Here is a 20,585-nt window from a genome sequence, read left to right on the forward strand (position 1 = left end):
TTAGACTGAGCTCCAAGCTCACAACCAAAATGTTTTGTAGTGTAAGATGCTGGCCTTGCTAGAGCTTTGGCAATATCTGTAGAAGGCATCATCACTGTTGGCGGCTACAATATTCTGCAAAGTCATTTTTGATTGAGTGAAATTTCCTAAAGCCATTTTTAGTTTTAGTAAACTGTTACAAGATTTGTTAATATCTTGATTGGTTCCAACTTTTGTGATTCCACACAAAAAGACAACAACCATTTCGGGACCAACAAAGATTTCATCTTTACATACAAAGAAACAAAATCATGTATTAAAGTAAGATAAGAGATATTCCATGGACAAAATAAAACACATAACATCAAAGGAATATCACTTTCACCAAAGAATATCAAGAACAAAATCAGTAACACTTTTATCACATTTTATCGTATAACCCATAACACCAATGATCCTTAAAAAGGAAAATGGAAGAAAGTAATTGAAACTTACCTGAGATTTTCAACAATTTTGAGACTGATTGACGCTAGTTTAGAGTTCACCGGAACCCTAGCAGAGTTTTCAATTTATCTTACTTGAGCATGGAGATAGAATGAAATGGATTCGATTTATTTGATCGGGTGGGTTTTTTTGTTTTCAATTTGGTTGGATGGGTATGGTGAAGAGTTATTGGGTGGAATTATTTTAAAGCCACATGGCATTTTCTCAAATTAAAGCCAAAAAAATGAATTTCTAATTCAATAAAAAGTAGTCTGTTAATTAAAAAAAACATATATGTGTTATTTCTATAACGATAAGAATATATACGAGCTAATTTTTAAATAAAAGATATATTAGCTTCATATTATAAAGTTCATGAATAAATAGACAATTTTTTCTTCTATAAATTCCCTTAAAGTAGTTGTTTATTCTTCTTTCTTCTCAAAAAACACTTTTCTCTATTCAAAAGTTTGTTTTGTTTGAAACAAATTCATAATTCTCTAAAAATAATCAACCAAAAAAAAATAAATTCTTCCAAAATTAAAAACACAATGGGAAACAGATCAAATGGGCTTTACAATAAACAGGCCGCCATATGAGAAAAATTGTTTATCGCCTAAGTGGTCCCTTTTTCCATCGTAGACTTAATGGGACCACTTATCTGATGCCACGTAATACTTTACCATTGAACGTGACACGTGACAGGCTGTGAAACGATTAATGAATTTCCCCTTCAATGTTTGCTCCATGTGATTAACTTCTGGGGAATTCTCAATTCTTCTCCCATTATGCACAATAGTTTAAATCTTGTGTAAATAAAAAATATAGTAATATAATCAAGTCATTTGTTTAATTATGATAAATAAAACAATTAACTTGTTATCATAGTAAAATATTTCACTCTGTATTTATGTCTATTTGGCACTATCAATATAACTTAATACTATACATAATGAGAAACGCTTACACTATCGATCACTCCAAGGGATATTTATAAGTAATTCTTTCTAAAATATTTGTTGTTATTATTTATTTTTTTTTGTGACTTTACACTATTTTTCTTCTTAATCACTATGTTTTTTTATTCTTTCCTTTTTTTTTACTAGGGGTTTATACACTTAAACTAATTGTCTTTCGAAAACAACATATTTACCTCCACGATAAAATTTGCGTAGACTCTATCATTTTCAGACCCCATTTTGTGAAATTTTACTGAATATGTTATCAGAAACAGATCTACGTAGTAGTGTGGAGGTGCCACGGCACCCGATCATCTCGATTGAAACTCTATATTCATAGGTCTTAATACCAAATGGCATAGTGGCAGTGGTATAGCTTCATGTTTTACTCCCCAGAGTTACATGTTCGAACCTTTTCATGTACATTTTTCTTACAAATAAAATGCCTTTTTATTATTTTACAAAAAATTGTGGTTGAACAGGTTTGAACCCAAGACGTTCTTTAATGTAAAAAGAACAAACCAACAAGCCAAATATGTCCATTGCCAAAACTGATGATAAACCTTTTTATAGTTGTTGAAACAGGCTTTTAAAATGAAATTATTTAAACCAACAAGCCAATTTGTGTTTGACCAAAAAAAAATTAAAAAACACTTTTGAACCACAATTAGTATTTGGCCAAATTTTTAAAAATGTTTCTTAATTTATGTTGAAAATGATTCTTAATATTTATCAATCATATCCACTTTTCGTTCAAATTGTTGATAATAAAAAAATGTATTTTTTTAAATCAAAAGTACTTTCTTAAGAAAAGTCTATTTTGTAAAGATTCTGAAGAACTGTTTTTACTACTCGTCAAAAATATTTATTTTGTCCTAAAAACTTGGTTTAATATTACTTCATTATTTTTCTGTTAGAAAGCACTTTTGGGGCCAAACGGGCTATTTGAGTTCCCCTATGTAAATATTGAAATCATGCTATTATTTGTAGAATGTGACATCCAAAATCTCAAAAATTCTGAATCCACCTTTGTTGATGCTGTAGTTGTTGTCGTAATTCTTTCTAAAATATAAAATTTGTAATTTTAAAAGCAAAATAGGTTACCAATTTCAATAGTTAACATAATGACGTATATAACTTAAAAACTTATAGTATTTAGTTATCGTTTTTATCAGCTTACCATATAATGTAAACCATAAATATAGGAAAAATTATCTAAATACACAATTTATTTTATTATATTCTCTAAAATTTCCTACTATTTAAAAATATTACAAAATTTTTTACTCTTTCATATTCTCTGATACATCACTGTACGCGACGTATCAGTCAGATACATCACATTACGTGATGTATCAGAACGTCAAATATTATCAGGACGTCGGATATATCATCAGAACGTACGTGATGTATTTGAATTCCATCAAAAAGAAGGATTTCGAATAATTTTTTTAAAAAAGTAAAAATAAAATATAATTAGAAAAAATCACTATATGATTTAGGTAAAATTTATTAAATATTAACCTATATAAGTGATTGTATAAATATCTTTTCCACAATCTGTCTATTGCGCGTTCGTGAAATCGATGGCGTTGAAAAACCGTTAATGGCGCCATGTAAGGCAGAGTCACAGCGAAGCATAAGTTGTAAAATATTTTTAAAAAATCCCATTTATTTATTTTTTTACAAAAAAAAAATACATAAGAGAGAGAAGAAGAAGAAGGGGGCGAAAATAAGGAAGGAAACTGGGCGGTTGAAGGGGAAAAATTTGGCAGATGATAAGTCATCTTCATGCCTCTACGTTCCAACCTCTGTGCAACCCCACTTTTTTTTTTTTTTTCCATATTTTCAATCTCAACATTCCATCCTAATTCCCATCATCAAAATTTGTCAAATTCTTCTGTACCTACTTCCTTTCCTTGTTCTCTAACCACCACCATCATCGACCAATAAATTTTATATATACACATAAACTCGTTAATTCCATATATATAACAGTAACGTTCTTTTTCTTCGTCTCTCAAGTTTCTATCTGCATTTTTCTCATAAGGTACGATGTTTTTTTGTGCTTCTTCTTCCTGTTTCATTAATGCCCACAGTATGCCTCGCCCTTCTTATTTGAAAATATAATTGTAATTTCGTTTCGTGTTCGAATTAAGTGTTATCTTTAATGATGCATTTTCCTTTTGTATAATTAATTAATTTATGGAGAGTATATTAAGGATTGTGGATATGATCTCGAAATGCCTTTGAACATTCTTACGTTTGAAACAGGGGAAAGGAGTAAATAACAAGTAAAGGTAGAGTTATTTAATTGCATTATAATTTGAATAAGTTCCTATTTAAATATTGCACTTTGAAGTATTATTTAATGCTTCGTGATTCATTGCCTATAAAGTTAATGCATGATGTTCTGTTACTTTGAAGGAAAAAATTATAGTAATTAATTTTCCCTTCCTTTTTTTTTGACTGTAGAAGAAACACAGATTCAATGCCGGAATTTGCCATGGATGGGTCAATTTTTGATGGGAATCACAAGGAACCTAATGGTCATTTTCTACCTCATAGAGAAATTTTCGATCAGGGGTCTCCGAGAAGTCCCTTGAGTACGCATAGTCGCGAAACTGAGTCGATTGATCTGGATATAAATGGAGGTATTGATACTTCTATTGAGCAACTATACAATAATGTGTATGAAATGCAGAGCTCAGATTACTCGCCCTCGAGGAGGAGCTTTCTATCGTATGGTGAGGTATCGAGAATTGACTCTGAGTTGAGGTACCTTGCAGGGGTAGATTTCGGTGAATTGGATATTAAGAAAGAGGTTTCTGAGCATGAAAAAGTACACAATGATGAGAAGTTGGGAAAAATTAAAACATATCCTGCAAGTCCCAAATCTGTTTGGTCTGCAAAGGGAAAGAAATTTTCTCCTTTGCAAACTGATTCTCCAATATCTAACAAGCCACCAAGATCAAGGAGCAAGTCTTTTAACGAAAAGCCTTCTCCGAAAAAGTTTGGGAATTCGAAAAGGCTAAATGCAGCTATGTCCATGAAGAATGAGAAGAATTCTTCTTTGCAGAATGGAACTGAAGATTCATTAAAGGCAGGGTACTTAGGACCATATTTACTTAAACAAGCAAGGGGCATGATTTCAACAACTGGGGAAAATGTTCAAAAGGCTCTTGAACTAGCCCTTCGAGCCATGAAATCGTTTGAGAATTCTTCAAAGGAAAAGAACAGTTTAGAGTTTGTTATGTGTTTGCACGTTGTAGCAGCGTTAAATTGTCGATTAGGGAAGTACAACGAGGCAATTCCACCATTGGAGCGATCAATTGAAATTCCTGACTTGGATGTGGGACAAAATCATGCACTCGCGAAATTTGCAGGGTGCATGCAATTAGGTGATACATATGCAATGCTCGGTCAGTTAGAGAATTCGATACTGTGCTATAATGCTGGCCTGGAAATTCAAAGGCAAGTTCTTGGAGAGAAAGACACGAGATTTGGCGAGACTTGTAGGTATGTGGCTGAAGCACATGTTCAAGCTATGCAATTTGATGAGGCTGAGAAGCTTTGTCAGATGGCACTTGACATTCATAAGGAGAACAATTCATCGGCCTCTCCTGAAGAAGCGGCTGACAGGAGGCTCTTGGGGCTTATCTTCGATTCGAAGGGAGACTACGAGGCTGCTCTTGAGCATTATGTTTTAGCAGGCATGGCCATGGCAGCTAGTGGCCAGGAAGCAGAAGTAGCTTCCATTGACTGCAACATCGGCGATGCATATTTATCTATGGCACGATATGATGAGGCTATATGTGCTTACCAAAAAGCTCTTACTATGTTCAAGTCTACCAAAGGAGAGAACCATCCCTCAGTTGCATCAGTCTATGTACGTTTGGCTGATTTGTACAATAAAATAGGAAAATTTAGGGAATCCAAATCTTACTGTGAAAATGCACTTCGGATTTATACTAAGGCCGTCCCAGGAAGCCATCCAGAAGAGGTTGCAAGTGGTCTGGTCGATGTATCTGTGATCTATGAGTCAATGAACGAGCCTGATCAGGCGCTCAAGTTGCTTCAGAAAGCCATAAAAGTATATGGAAATGCACCAGGACAACAGAGTACTATTGCAGGAATTGAAGCCCAGATTGGGGTCTTGTACTATATTCTAGGGGAGTATATGGACTCGTACAATTCTCTGAAAAATGCAGTATCGAAATTCAGGGAAATTGGAGAGAAGAAGTCTGCAATTTTTGGTATTACTTTAAACCAAATGGGACTCGCCTGTGTACAACTTTATGCAATCAACGAGGCCGCGGACTTGTTTGAAGAAGCAAGGATAATTTTAGAGACTGAATGTGGACCGTATCACGCAGATACATTAGGAATCTATAGCAATCTTGCTGGAACTTATGATGCAATGGGCAGGTAATTGCTGTCTTTGATTGTCATATTACTGTTATTACGTTTGTTTTCTGTTTTCTTTTTCTTCATTATAACAATATAATCGTCATTAACTGTTTGCAGGACGGATGATGCAATTGAAATCTTAGAATTCGTCGTTGGAATGAGGGAGGAGAAACTGGGGACAGCAAATCCTGATGTGGATGATGAGAAGAGGAGATTAACTGAGTTATTAAGAGAATCAGGGAGAGTGAGGAGCAGGAAATCAAGATCCCTGGAAACACTTCTTGGTAACATGTCTCAAATTTTCCTCAAGGATCAAGAGATTAATGTACTAGAAAGATAAAATAATATAAGGTCTTTGTTGTTCTTTTTTGTATATTTGGATAAGACAAACTAGGAAAATAAAATTGCCTTGGTTGGGCAAACGAGGAATTGAGATCCTCCTGCTTTAGGTATACGATTTGTTGTAGAAATTATGTAAAGCTTTCATTTTCATTTTTCATTGTCAGAGTGGATAAAGTTTCTCTATCAATTTGTTCTCAAGTGTATCTTGAATGTTAATAGTATATAATGGTACACTATAGTTCTCAATCTCTATGTTTGAGTCGTTTCTTTATCAATTTGTTATTTCTGTATCTTTTTTATTTTGTTTTTCATCGTGTGTTAGTGACCCCGAATAGTCTGTGTACCTGAGACCTCTAACTAAGAATGAGCCCTCGGTGGTTCTTGGTGTAACTTGAATGCTAATGAATAATGGTAGACTAAAGTTTTCAATTTTCGTTATCAAAATGGATAAAGTTTCTTTATCAATTTGTTCTTGCCATGTCTTGAATGTTAATATATTAGTGTTAGACTAAAATTTTCAAAATTTCATTGTCTGAGTAGATAAGGTTTCCTTATCAATTTGATCTTTTGTATCTTGAATGTAAATAAAATAATGCTGGATCTTCGCTATCATTTCAACTTACAAGGCAAATCAGTTCATGCTTACAGTTTAACCAAATAATTTTCTAGTTCGTCATTTTCATCTGATTTAGGATGGAGAATTTCACCAGTTTGATGTAGTTCTATCATCCTGACTTATGTGGACACCCATCTTACCTAACATTATAGAATTTGAGAATAAGACTTTCCCTTTGAGAATTGGGCACGCCTGAAAGCGCCCATCTAATAGTAGAAATATTTAGGCAGCAGTGTTGAACTTTCAACTATATTGCTTGCATCCTAGTTTAAGTGTAGTTTTTGTATATACACAACCATTCAACAATTGATACACTAATAATATGGGCATGTTCGCCAAGAAATGCTTATCAACATATACTCTTATCTACTCGAGGCACTATGTTTCTTCAGGCTTTGGTTCCAGAATTACAGGGATCTTCTCTTTCTGATCCCCTCGCAGCACTTCCACAATCACCTGTGCGTGCATAACAACAACCGTAAGCTAAAAGCTTAATACTATTCCCAAAAATGTAATTCTTTTCACTACCTTCCTATGCTGAATACTTTCAGATTCTCTCTCAAAAACTGGAATTGAGAAGAGCTAATGGACATGTTAATGAAAATATAGGTGTCCATATACAAACCAAGGAAAAAAATAAAATATGTAGCAGGAGTCGTATGGATTTATAGAGAAACCTTACTACTCTCAATATCAAGGTCAAATACTAACTATTGATATTCTTAAAAATCACTTGATGAAGTTGTAGAAATAAAAAGGAAGATCAACTAATAAAATTCTACGCAAGCAAAGGTGCAATTCCGAATATAATTTTTATCTCAAAGTGTTATGAGTTGGTATATGCTTGAGAAATGCTCTATACTCAATATGAAATCCAAGCCAACAATAAAGATGCACAATTTCGTAATAGATGCATGAATTACCTTTTCTCCCACTTTGCATTGGTCAAGAATTCTGTACAAGTCTGTGCCGTTAGAGACCTTCTTTCCATTTATAGATGTGATTATATCACCTAAAATAAGTCTTCCGTAGGAATCACGTTTAGTAGGTAGAAGACCCTGCACATTCACGATTTAACCATCTCATATCAGTTGATCATCATGTTAGTCACAAATTGAAACTGGCTTGTATAAACAATCACATGAAAGAAAATTGCTTGAGTGAAATAACTGGAGGAAACTGCTGATGGTTGTAGTATATAAAAGGAAGGAGAAACTGCTAAGGAATGTCAAGGGAAAAGATACACGTAATAACATACTGCTTTGCCTGCAGGACCATTTGGAGGAGCATCCAGGACAAGTACTCCAGTGACTCCCAGTTGCTCAACAGACTGATCAGGTGCAAACTTTATGCCCAAAATTGGCCTTGTGACTTTCCCAAACTGCACCAACTGATCAACAATGCCACTGACCTGAATAGGCAAAAATCAAAATCTTCAGGAGAGAGACTACCACCTCTTAGTAGAAGCAAGCAAGGGTTACTTTCTGAACCACTGGATGTAATTACTCATATTGTTTGGGGAAGTATGTAGAAGAGTAATACTCGACCTCAAAGTTTCATTTAGTGTTGCATAGAATAAAATTCTGAAAGACAAACAGTAACTTACAGTATCAACTGGAATTGAAAATCCAACACCCGATGATGCACCGGAAGGAGAATATATAGCAGTATTTATTCCAATAAGGTTTCCAGAACTATCTAGAAGTGGCCCTCCACTGTTACCAGGATTGATTGCTGCGTCTGTCTGAATAACATCTTGGATTGGGCGGCCAGTAGCTGCAGAATTGATTTCTCTCCTAAGGCCACTAGAAACATATAAATTAATCAGTAATATCAAAGAAAATGTATGATACATAGCATAAAGTTAATCTATCTCCAAACGCATCTTACTTTTGCATATGTATCCATTTACCGTGAGATGTAGTTAATATATATGTTTGCTTCTTGGATTTTATGGATGCAACGCACTAAACAGTGACACCCAGCCGATCTGTCCTATAACAATCTACTTTCTCCCATATTTTAGAAAAAGAAGACAATAGGCGGATCACCTTACAGAAAGATGAGCATTGAACACACTCCAAAGATATTATTTTCTACTGTGGTTCACAAAGCAAAGAAAAGAATAAGAGATCAAGAAAAACAACATCACAAAGCTAGTCTTTCAGTTGAAATACAATGGAGACGATTAAACAAAATTCTCTACTTCATCTCCGTTTTAAACAAAGGAAAGAAGATAATGTCATTTTATTTGATTTCCTCCTGTAAACTTCCTTCTCTTCGTTAGTCATTGATGGCACAAGCCTTTCACCAAGCCTTTGAGTGGGCCAGATTCGTTTATATTATCTCCTATCTTCACTCAATATAATTAGCAGTTTAACACCATTTCACTGGAATATCTGAAAATTACGAGCTTGTGCACCATAAAATGAAATGTCTAAATACCTGATAACACCAGTGGTGAGTGTATGATCAAGTCCAAACTGCAACAATATTTACATTAAAGACCAGTCATCATGTGTTTCCAGATGAAACTTAAAAGAGAAGTAAAATATTCATGTTTCTATGGTAAATTATACGAATAAAGTGGAAAAAGAGGTGTGAAGGGGGAGGGCTACCTAAATACAAGAAACATGCACCCATTGATTTTTGAAACAAGAGAGTTCCAAAGTGTAAGTCAAGATTTATTCTAGGGCCCCTAACGAGTACTTGATTAAGTCAAGATTTATTATAGGGCCCTTAACGAGTACTTTGATTTTAAATGTAGGTCAGCACCAAATTTTGGTAGAAGTTGGAGAACTAGACTATGGGGGAAAAATGGTTATGCTCTAAACTTGGGGGAAAAGAAGCAGTTAAAAATATTAGCAGGCTGGTAAATGTTTGGAAGTAATAGCCAACTTTCAGATACTGATTCTTTAGGTGAAGAAGAAGGTGGGCTAATGAGCAAACATTTGAAACAGAAGACTGAAATAAGTTGTACTCTCGATCAGCTGGTTTTTTCCTTTCCTTGCACAAATTTTAGTAATAACAAAAATGCATGAGCATTCTGTATGAAAAGTTACACTTTCTAATTGTTGTAATGCTCATGAACGACTGCAAGACAATTGTTTTCCTTAAAGCAAAGACTGAACATAAAATGGCTCAAAGTAGGTTTAGAGAAGGGGCAACAGACCAGATAAAAGTGCTATCATTACATGAATAGAATTCTCAAGCAGGTTTGTATTTCGGTACATACTGGATTTCCAATAGCAAATACTTTTTGACCAACGAGCAAGTCTGCGGATACGCCAATTGGTATAGGTCGCAACTTGTCTTTTGGTGCATCGATATGCAACACAGCAACATCTTTATCTTGGTCAAATCCAACAACTTTTGCATCATAAGTAGTCTGATCAGCAAGAGTCACTCTGAGCAAGACAAAGATTATATTAGTTCTAGAAATTAGAGTGTAAAACAGAAATTATGCAACTAAGAGACGTGCCAATCCAACCAAATACATATCATGGAAAAAATTGCAGGTTTCCTAATTCTCCATGATTAGCTAAGACAATCAAAGTTGTAAAATTATGCTAGCATAAGAGCAATCAGATAGATTATATATTGAAATAACATAACAACTTTGGCGACGAACTTGACACTGAAAGCATTTAGGCAGATACAAAATGAAATAGAAACTTGTTTAAAACAGAAAATGCGTTGCAGTTGCCAATTAACTCACCTGAGATCAGAGGCAGCTCGAATCACATGATAATTAGTAACAATATTTCCATTTTTATCCCAGACGAAGCCTGACCCAGACCCTTGAGGCACCTCAAATATATCCAGTGTGAACATATCCTGCCTATAATATCACAAACGGAATCTAAATTAGCCAAACTGGAAAAACAACGGTGGACGTCAATTACAATAACAGGAAATACATCTAGCAGACTTTCATCAAGCACTATATCTACAAACTTAAATGCTCATTAATTAACATATAAGAAAAAGATGATCCTCATTGATAGATCACCTGGAAGCAAGATTAGTAATATAGACAACGGAAGGTGTATTCTCCTGGAAGAGGCGAACAGTAGCAAGTTCATCCGTCTGCAATTTCCTGGGTGAAGTGACTACAAAAGCTGAGGCAGGGTCAACGTCGGCAATATATAGAGAGAAAGACAAGGCAACGGAAGTGCATGCCACAAAAATACTATCCAGAAACTTCCTTCCGTAGTTGGACTGGTCATCGGAAGGGGCATAGCTAGAGCAAATACGCGGAGCAGAGACCACACTGCCGGCGAAACCAGGTATTTTCCGGCAGAGTAGAGACTTAGCAAGTGGAAATCGATCTGAGCCAGAAAATTTGCATGCCGGAGTTGTGGAGAAGAAAGCAGAAGAAGCTAGGGAGTGTGAAGAAGCAGCCATTGTTAAGAAGACAGCTGCTTAGAGCAGAGAGGAAGACCCGATTTAATTGGTTATTCCGGTTCGGGTGCTCTTTCTAATATTGTGTGATCTACATTCTCAACGTGACTATTGCTCATGTGTATGCTATCACCACTGGAGTAACGCTGCACCTTAATGGCCCTACTCCTTTGATCAACGAATCACTATGATTTCATTCAATTCGTTGCAACAAAGTCAGTCAGGCCCATGGACTGGTCTGACCACAATGGCACAATCTAGACAGCATGAGCACATTCTAATTTTTGACATTTTGCCTTTTAAAATACATTATGAGATATAATTTTCACTAAAAGTCTTTGGAAAGCCCCTTAATAATTAGAATTATTACACAATTTATTAATTGTATTGATATGTTTGTTTGTTATAGTATAATTATAAATATATTATTTGATCGCATAATTTAATTATAAAATTATATTAAATTTTAAAAATAAAAATTAATTATCTAAAATTTAAAATTTATATTAGACGAATAAAAGATTTTATAAATAATATTAAATTAAATATTTAAATATATATCAGTGATAAATTCAAAATAACCCGAGTCATACATTATCAAAATAATAGCCAATTGGACCGATTTTATAAATTTTAGAAGCCCCAAAATGCATTTCTAATCTACTATATATTTACCCTTATGTGGAGCCAAGCAACGAGTGGGTGTAAACGTTTTTCTTTGGTTAGCAAGTCATAACAATTTATTTTTGAAGGAAGTTTTGGTGATGTGTTTGACATAAATGTTTTTTATGAATATTTGATTATTTTAAAAATATTATTTTATACTCATAAGTTTTAAAAATTATTAAAAATATTCATAAATTTATATTATTATTTTATAATAAATATGTTTTATTAAAAAAAATTATAACATAATTGATAACAATCAACACCAATAAAAGAACAATATGTGTAAGAACAATACATTAATCGCATTAAAAATAAGTTATTCGTTTTTTTCAATCTTGTCACTCAAATTATTATTTTTCGAAGGAAGTAGATAGAGATGTTATTTAATATTGTTGGTTGGCTACATTAATGGAGTAAGTTGATAGATAAATATTAGTAGAAATTAATAAATAATTGATGTTTTTATAAAATATAAAAATTTGGAGTAATTTTTAAATTTTTCCCAAAAACTATTTGGAGCGACCACTACATAAGTCGCCATGCGTTCAGGAGAGAAGCAAGCTACCTTTCTTTGATCCCTCTTCTCAGATAGGGAAGAGAACGAAAATAGACCGCAAATGATAGTCGTGATTGATTTTGATTCGAGGATATCGAACGGCACTTAGCAAAAAAGGTACCGCCAGTCGGCAGTTAAAAGATAGCCGGATTGGCTATTTGTGTTCTTTTCCCAGAAATATCCAAATCCAACTCCTTTTTAGATTGCATTATTCAATTTTATTTAAAATATGGATAACAATAATTTTATGTGAAATTTCTTTTATTATCTGACGTAAAATATACAGAATGACAAAACACTAGTGCAAGTGTCATAGCCCGACGTCAAGAATTTGATATTTTGATCATTTGTACTTCTTCAGGCAATTCATACATAAGTTCAGTTATTAACTTGCTAATACAATGTGACAAATAATAGTTGTATAATTTTATTGTTATATAGTGAGTGATTTAGTTAACTTAATGTGAGAAAAGGTAAAATTCTAGATTTGCAGTTATTGAGTACCCTACATAAATTATCAATTACTATCTACTTTATTATTTTCTGGTGGAAAGTTCAACTAAATAACACGGCCAAACATACTTAAAATCAAATCAACTAAGCTGAGTTAAAGTCTAAATTGATCCATTCTTACATAATGTGTTGAGATTTTGCAACTTATTTATATTACTATCAGTCTATCACCAAAAACGAGAACATGGAAAAGAAAATTATGTATTAATTAAACAGCTCAAGTGTATCCAGAGATCTTAATTAAATTATTTTTTATGATTCATTTTTGAATACCTTAGCTAATGTAAAGGTCTGTTTGGATTGTTTTAGGTGCCTGGTATGGTAATAATCTCACTCCACACATTGCACACGTTATTCATCCAAGCTGGGCGAGCTAGGTTCAAGATAGAGAGGGAGAGCCCTTCCATTTCTTTGATGCACACAACTTTTTCAACGGTCCACAGTTGCTTGAGCAACAACTACCTTGCGTCTCTTTTAAGCCAAAATAGCTTTTAAGCGCTGATTTCAAAGCCAAAATGTTTATAATCGCATCCAAACAGGCTCTAACACTTCATATCAGAACTGTAATTGATCTTCCATGCTGACGCAGTACCAAAGAGATAGAAATTAAACTCCTTGCTTATTTTTGCTGCTATGGCTTGTTTTAGTAGTGTCGACCTATGCCAGCTCTTTTTATTTACTAGACTAGATATTTTTTTGAAAGTTTGCTTCAAATCCTCTTTTCTTTTCTTTTCTTGTCATTTTTTAAAATTATGCGTTAGTTTTGTTAATTTACTTTTTTATATTATCATTTGGTACTCAGGAACTCCCTAGCTTCAATTAATTCGAACTCTTCTATTTCAGAGTCGAACCCAAAATAAGAGTGAAAGGATTCACTTTTGTTTGCAAACAAAGACAAGTTTTCCGCCTTGTGATGGATTGTTATCTGAAACTAACAAATGGTGGTAGCATTATGGAAGTTAAACTGGAGTGAAAAAGTAGTATATATGTAGCCGAAAGGAGTGTTTGTAGATTATTATTATGGCCAATTTTTGGTCTACATGAGCAAGAAATATTAGTTCAGATAACAGATTAAATCCGGGAATCCTCTCGTTGCTGGACGATCTCTGTCTCTACATGAGCTTCCAGTGCAGTATACTTGCCACATCTTTTACCTACCAAAGCCCACCACAAACATATTTATATATACCATGCTACGACTTTTCAAACCAAAAGTACTCTCCATTTTATTTATTCAGAAATATAAAAACGAGTTCTCTTTCATATTTGGTTGATACATACATAATACATACAACAACATACACAGTTGATTTTGCAAGGCAATTACATAAGCAAAGCAAAAGTACTGTCAGGGGAAAAAAAAAGAGGAAGGAAATTGTGAGGGGCAAATGGTAATTGAATTAAGTTCATACGGAAAGAGGAGGAGAAAGACCGAACTCAAGTCCCCACAGCTCAAATCCTCCCTTCACGAAATCGTAGTAACCTCCCTTCAATGCCAATGTTTTCTTCACCAATCCTTCTCTCACGAATGGATACGTAAGCAGATTTCCAAGTGAAACGTTCACAGATTCCTGCAATATTTTCCCCCCCATTTTTCATCGTGATCAATTATAAAATATTGTTACTTAACTGATATTCAAAATGTTTAATTTAAATTTTACCTTCTCACAAGCTGTGCATTGATCTCCAAATTCTTTACCCTCGTGATCGGCCAGAACTTTGGCCTTGGCAGGTAAACAAATTTTGACCCAATCCTCAATAAAGGCACTGCGTTATTAGATTTTTAATCAACGATCTGTTAACGATAATAATAAAAAGTGTTTCGAATGTATAATTGTAGAAAAGGTTATAGAGAGACGTACGTTGATTCACTACCATCTTCAGGTAGAGACATGAGACCTTTGATACCTCCGCAGGCACTGTGGCCAATGACCACGATGTTCTCCACCTTAAGATGGAGAACAGCGTACTCGATGGCTGCTCCCACTCCAGAGTATCTGACCTGTCCAAATTCAACCCCATATTTATTTTAGAAATTCATCAATTCCAGAACCAAATAATAGACTAGCTAGTATGTACTTTGGATTGAATCGTAATTGATTGATTTGTAACTGACCTTGTCATAAGCAGGGACCATGTTGGCGATGTTACGAACCATGAATGCCTCACCGGGTTGGAAGTTGAGGACATGGGATGGGCACACTCGCGAGTCAGAGCATGCGAAAACCATGAACTGTTACACATGTAGGGCAAAATAGCCTCATCAGAAACAGTAGAGTAAAATAAGATAACAAATTTACAAGTAGTAGCAGGAATTTGTACCTTAGGGCTCTGTCCCTTTGCTAGTTCACCATATAAGGCTGGGTTCGTACTGTTAGTACATAAATAGAAAGAAAGAAAATATTATCAGGCACTAATGTTACAAAATTAAATATGCAGAAATTTTAATTTGAAGAAAGTGATGAATTTGCTCACTCATATTTCTCAGTCTTGAAATGAATAAAACCAGCTTTCATGTGCTCAACAGGGTCGAAGGGCTTGCTGCCATCTGATGATTTCAATTCAGCAGTAATCTGGTCAACTCTTGCTGCAGCAACTGGTCCAAGTTCTGCTTTCTCGCTGTAATTGCATAAAATATTTTTTACCTTTATTTTTATTGAACCAATATTTCAAGTAGAAAAATATGGATTTGTAATTTGAGCACATCGCGCTAGCTCTTTTATCTTCTCCAACATCATGGGAAAAAATAAATGATGAATGATAAATTAATACAGATCTGGAGAAATTAAAACCAAGTAACGTGTCCTTTTTTTGGGAGATTGAATTTTACAAAGCAACATTGCATGATTATGTTTTCTCTGCATTTTCATAAATTTTAACATTTTTTTGTGTACGTAACTACATATATATGTATCTATATTCTTTGGGCCCCACTTTATCAAGAAAAAAATTACTCATGATTGTAGAGGATAGAGAGTACAAACCTGAGAAGTTTCTCGAGTGCAGCAATGGCCTGCTCGTAGGATTCTTTTGCCATTTCTTCTCTCTGCATGTTCTCATTCTCATTAGCATTTTGGAAGTGGTATATATATATATGTTAACGTTTATTTGACCATATATTTTTCTTCCAAAAAAAATTTAAATTTTAAACTGATAACTGAGAGATTAATTTCACCCACAGAAATAGTAACCAAATTAAAAGTGATGGAGTATATATGAAATAGGATAATTAATATATTGGAGTAACTAGAACTAAGAAGGTCGGTTATCTTCGATTTAGGTCGATACCAAAACTAGAAATTAAGACAAAAACAACCTAATAAATAGATACCGTCCTACAAACTCTAAGGTAGTTATCACTTGTAAGATGGACCAACTTACCAGGATAGCCATTGGATTACTGAATTTGTGAAATAAGTTATAGAATTATTTTAAAAAAAATTAAAATAGAGAGCAAAAACATTATTCACAGAATTCACAATACGACCTTACCTATTCAATTTTCATTTTGCGAGAACCTCTACATAATTGCCACCTCTATTTTGGTTCATTTTCAAGTTTCATTTGTTACTCCCAAAGTCAAAAAATAAATATCGCAAAAAATAATAATCATTTTCTCAAAATTAGTGTCACTTAAAATTTTGAAACAAAATTTAGTAGCGTATGTTTCTTCAACTATACACTTGTATGAAAGAACTAATGTTCAACGTCTAATAAATAGGATTAACTCAATAAAATATATATTTTTTTTTAATGAGCGTGAAATGAACTAAAGTGACACTTATTTTAGAATGAAAAAAATACTGTATATGTCATGGAGTACACGCAATAGACGCATACACTTCAGAGCGCGACATCAACCCACCTAACTTCAGGAGATTCATGGCCAAAAAATGACAACATTAATTAGAGTGGCTAGAAACTTAATTTTAGAACTGTGTTAATATTGAATGTTCACGTGAACTAGCATGCATGGACACAGTCGTTACCAATACGATAAACAAAAAAAATGTCTTGCTTAAAAAACATAATGTCAAATGTAAATAACTTATTATAACAAGTTAAAATACACTGGTGTAAGTTAAATTCGTACCACAATGGGGTTGATGATGGGAGTAGGGGCGGCGAAGACGGGCTCGTTTCTGATGAGACTTGGAAGAGAAGGAGAAGGAGAAGAAGAGTTGCCAAGCCTTGCGAATGCAACGGGGCGAGTAGGTTTCTTAAGGGAAGCTTGAGCAGGGGAGATAGTTAGGCAATTGTTAATGGAAGCAGTTGACATATCTCAATGAGCTAGCTTCCTTTAGCTTTTGCTTGCCTTTATACTAGATCACTTACTCACTAGTATTAATATAGCTAGTGGATGGGTCCTTGATTATTGCTGCTTGGGAGTCTTACATATAACCAATCCAATACTGTGTTGAAAGTGATAGCTAAGCAAATGAGAGCTTCAATCCATTGTAGATGAGGTTTGTACGTTGGAGATTCAATGCTGCACTTACTTTTGCCTTAAAACCATATGGCTAAGAAGCCAAGAACCTTAGATTTCAAGAAACTAAAATTTCTTTTCTTTTTTTTTCTTCAGAAAAACAAATCAAGGGATGTGGAGGAAAGAAATGGGATAATGGGGCCGGGGCAGAGCTAAGGGCCCTCAAGAGGGATCCGTCTTTTGTTGGAAAATTAAACTGTATATATGAAAATAAAAATCTCTTTTTATGTATATATAGTAAATGTTGTTGAATTTCCTTTAGCTTCTTCTTCACGTGTTTACTTCTTATAATTTGAATCTATTTAGTAAAATTTTTGGTTCCGCCACTGAATGAATGAGGCAACGTATTCTTTATGTAGGGCAGTACAAATTATATTCCCACCTACATTTGCATTCTTTCTTTTATTTGGATGTCGTATGGTCATTTTCATAATTTGGACATGCATATGCAATGGCCATAATCTCAATTTAGTGCCAAATTCAGATCTAGTGTCGGAATATTCTGTTATAATTGCACATTTGCGGTACTACTAATTTGGGAATCAGAACGAAATTACTGTTGAAAGCACAACAGTTATTGCTTCACACTGTGCTACATGCCTAACATTTACCGTGGGTATGATAATTGATACACCAGACTTGCATCCTTCCCCGTCCTCCTGCACTTATTCAAAAGTTGTTGATCCTTTTCTTTCTAGAGAGAAATTTAGACTCTAGTTTTTCCCTTGTAATCGTATCCCTTCCAATATATCCAAGGATTAATTGTAATAAACGTAACAGAATTAGTGGAAGATGGAATTATGTATCTGTTTGTGAATTTTAGTTGCTTGTGATATATATATCCAAAGATTGTTTTTTGAAATCCTTCAATTAGCTTCAACTAACAATCTAAATCAATTGAGATTACCATTAATTTCTTTCAACAAATTGCCATATATCCCAGCATATCCAATCAATGCCCGCCACATGTCACGATTAAAAGTGGTAGAGTGACATGTGTCAATATTATTAAATACAAAAATGTATGACTACCTCAAATTCAAACAAAAAAATCTATGTACCGAAGAAAGAAAAAGATGAATGGAGGATGGTAAATGAAAGATAAAGGGAAAAGGTTGTGGATGAGAAAAGATAAGGTCCTATCTTTAATCTAATGCTACTTGTGGTTGTACTTCAACAGTTGGTTCACATTCTTTCAATTTTTATCTCCTTCAATTTTGAATTTGATGGAAATTTTCTTGTTATTATCACTCTGGACCATATGTATTTCTGCAACAGTATGGCCTAATTCTCCTTATGTGGGGAATATAGACGAGTTTTGAAATAAATAAATTCATTTGTCGGCATTATAAAATTATTTACATATTCGACGTATCCAATGAGTTGCTCAATTTTATTTTATTTTTAAGTTTATCAGTTCATATCTAGTGTACAATACAAAAAGAACCATAAAAATGTGGTTGCTTGATTAATGGTGAGTATACATTTTCCATCATTTATGGAAATAAACTTATAAACCGGTGCTAGCTTCTGTTCAGTTTATAAAATAGTGAATCAGTTTATTTACAGTAAAGATATGATATTTCTCACCTTTGCATTATGATAATGTTGACAGTCCTCATTGCACATTGGCTTGCACATTGCCGCAAGCTCCTGCTCCTTTTAGATGATTTAAAACTTATCTTAATAATAGTAGCGCCCGGTCTAATTTTGGGTGCATTTCAACTATTACACACAAGATACCGTTATCTTCCATCGATACAGGTACAATGTAACTTTGTCCACCAAGACGTATACACAAATAGAAATAAACCACTTATTAATCATATGATAGAGTCAGATCCAACCACACTCTCTTAGTATAAAGGGGAGCATGGCCATTGACTTGATCTGACTCCTCTCCCAACCGCTCTGGCGTATGTTTTCAAATCAATTGAATTGTAAGTGGTTATATATAGCTCTTACCGAGTACCCTGAAAATGAAAAAGAAACTATATCCTCCCTGTGGCCCAAACTTTCCAGATGACCTCCACCGACTCTTCTCCTTTATGAGTCTGAATTTTTTGCATCGCTGTGATTGACAGAAAAAAAAGAAGTAAATGAATATTCTTTAGAAAAATATATAATAATACATCTACCGAGATGAAAGCCCAGCAGATTGCAAGACTAACCGACCTATGTCCATGATCTTAGAGGAGTCCACAAAATTGGGAAAGGGTAGAGAGAAACATGCATGTTTCATTTAATTTAGGCAATGGATGGTAGAAGGGAAATTCTGGATTATTGCCCCCTTTTAAGTCCATGCAAATGTTCCTCAAGCCTCTTTAGGCAATTTGAGAATGTCTATATCACTACACAAGGTTTCGACATATTAGGCATATAATTTCACAGTGACGACATGTTGTAAATGCTATACATAGGTCAGATATTCAAATTACAGATTAAACCATATACTAAGGACCCCCATCTCAACCCTTCTTTCCTTTTGCCTGCCAGCGAGGAACAGAGAAAAAGAATAAATAGAGTTTTAAGTTATATATATCGTCAATTTAAATTCTAATTATTATATATGGTTAAGAAATACTTCATATCATTTTTAAGACCATATTCACAACTCGAAATGGAAAAGAGAGTTGAATTATTTGACTGATAATTAAGCTGAAAGAATGTTGTCATACTGTTGCCATATATATTCCAAGTGGAATGAAATTTGCAGAGGACAAAAATGCATTACCTCAAGTAGCTTTCTCATCTGAGGAAATAGCGATTTGAGTCCTCCTGTTATATCATAATTTCAGTTTCAATTTTTGTGTTATTTGACTATGCACATTTAATCTTCAATTATTTGATCTTTGGAGTTAACAAAAGTTAATTATTTAACAAAATAATTATTTAGAAACATATAAAATAAAATAAATTGAAGGATTGATGATTTTAAATGCTTGTAGAATTATGTGTGTAAAATAAATAAATTTAATAAAAATTAAATGTTAAATTTTTTAAAGACCGAAAGTTGTTAGGACACCATTGATAGCTTTAAGGAGTCTGTCCACCTACTAAACCCTCAAATGTAATTGTATTTGACCTTGATTAGTAACCATTAAAAAAAGAGGAAGGACGAGTCGTTAATGAATAAAAACCATAGCATAGAACATTTGAATAAAATGG

General features: G+C 33.9%; 3 protein-coding genes across 4 annotated transcripts; 1 reads left to right on the plus strand and 2 right to left on the minus strand.

Moving 5' to 3' along the window:
- The first annotated feature begins 3,022 nt into the window (after positions 1-3,022).
- On the plus strand, positions 3,023-6,360 carry LOC129874737 (protein KINESIN LIGHT CHAIN-RELATED 2-like). 2 transcript variants are annotated; one of them, XM_055950079.1, is made up of 3 exons: positions 3,023-3,471; positions 3,897-5,849; positions 5,949-6,360. In XM_055950079.1, the coding sequence occupies exons 2-3, from the start codon at positions 3,913-3,915 to the stop codon at positions 6,169-6,171; spliced, it is 2,160 nt and encodes a 719-aa protein (XP_055806054.1). In that variant the 5' UTR covers positions 3,023-3,471; positions 3,897-3,912; the 3' UTR covers positions 6,172-6,360. The 2 variants fall into 2 exon arrangements, with proteins under 2 accessions (XP_055806054.1, XP_055806055.1); XM_055950080.1 differs by having other exon boundaries at positions 3,900-5,849.
- A 662-nt stretch (positions 6,361-7,022) lies between these two features.
- On the minus strand, positions 7,023-11,284 carry LOC129873320 (protease Do-like 1, chloroplastic). The gene is made up of 8 exons (XM_055948394.1): positions 10,802-11,284; positions 10,508-10,630; positions 10,025-10,196; positions 9,235-9,272; positions 8,396-8,594; positions 8,048-8,200; positions 7,713-7,847; positions 7,023-7,245 (listed from the first exon to the last, which is right to left on the minus strand). The coding sequence occupies exons 1-8, from the start codon at positions 11,194-11,196 to the stop codon at positions 7,168-7,170; spliced, it is 1,293 nt and encodes a 430-aa protein (XP_055804369.1). The 5' UTR covers positions 11,197-11,284; the 3' UTR covers positions 7,023-7,167.
- A 2,634-nt stretch (positions 11,285-13,918) lies between these two features.
- Positions 13,919-17,474, minus strand: LOC129872836 (carbonic anhydrase, chloroplastic). The gene is made up of 9 exons (XM_055947751.1): positions 17,025-17,474; positions 15,916-15,977; positions 15,407-15,550; positions 15,254-15,302; positions 15,048-15,164; positions 14,794-14,933; positions 14,593-14,698; positions 14,344-14,502; positions 13,919-14,085 (listed from the first exon to the last, which is right to left on the minus strand). The coding sequence occupies exons 1-9, from the start codon at positions 17,208-17,210 to the stop codon at positions 14,044-14,046; spliced, it is 1,005 nt and encodes a 334-aa protein (XP_055803726.1). The 5' UTR covers positions 17,211-17,474; the 3' UTR covers positions 13,919-14,043.
- Between the last annotated feature and the right edge of the window lie 3,111 nt (positions 17,475-20,585).

This window comes from Solanum dulcamara, chromosome 11 (assembly GCF_947179165.1).
Source record: "Solanum dulcamara chromosome 11, daSolDulc1.2, whole genome shotgun sequence".
Classification (NCBI taxonomy): Eukaryota; Viridiplantae; Streptophyta; class Magnoliopsida; order Solanales; family Solanaceae; genus Solanum; species Solanum dulcamara.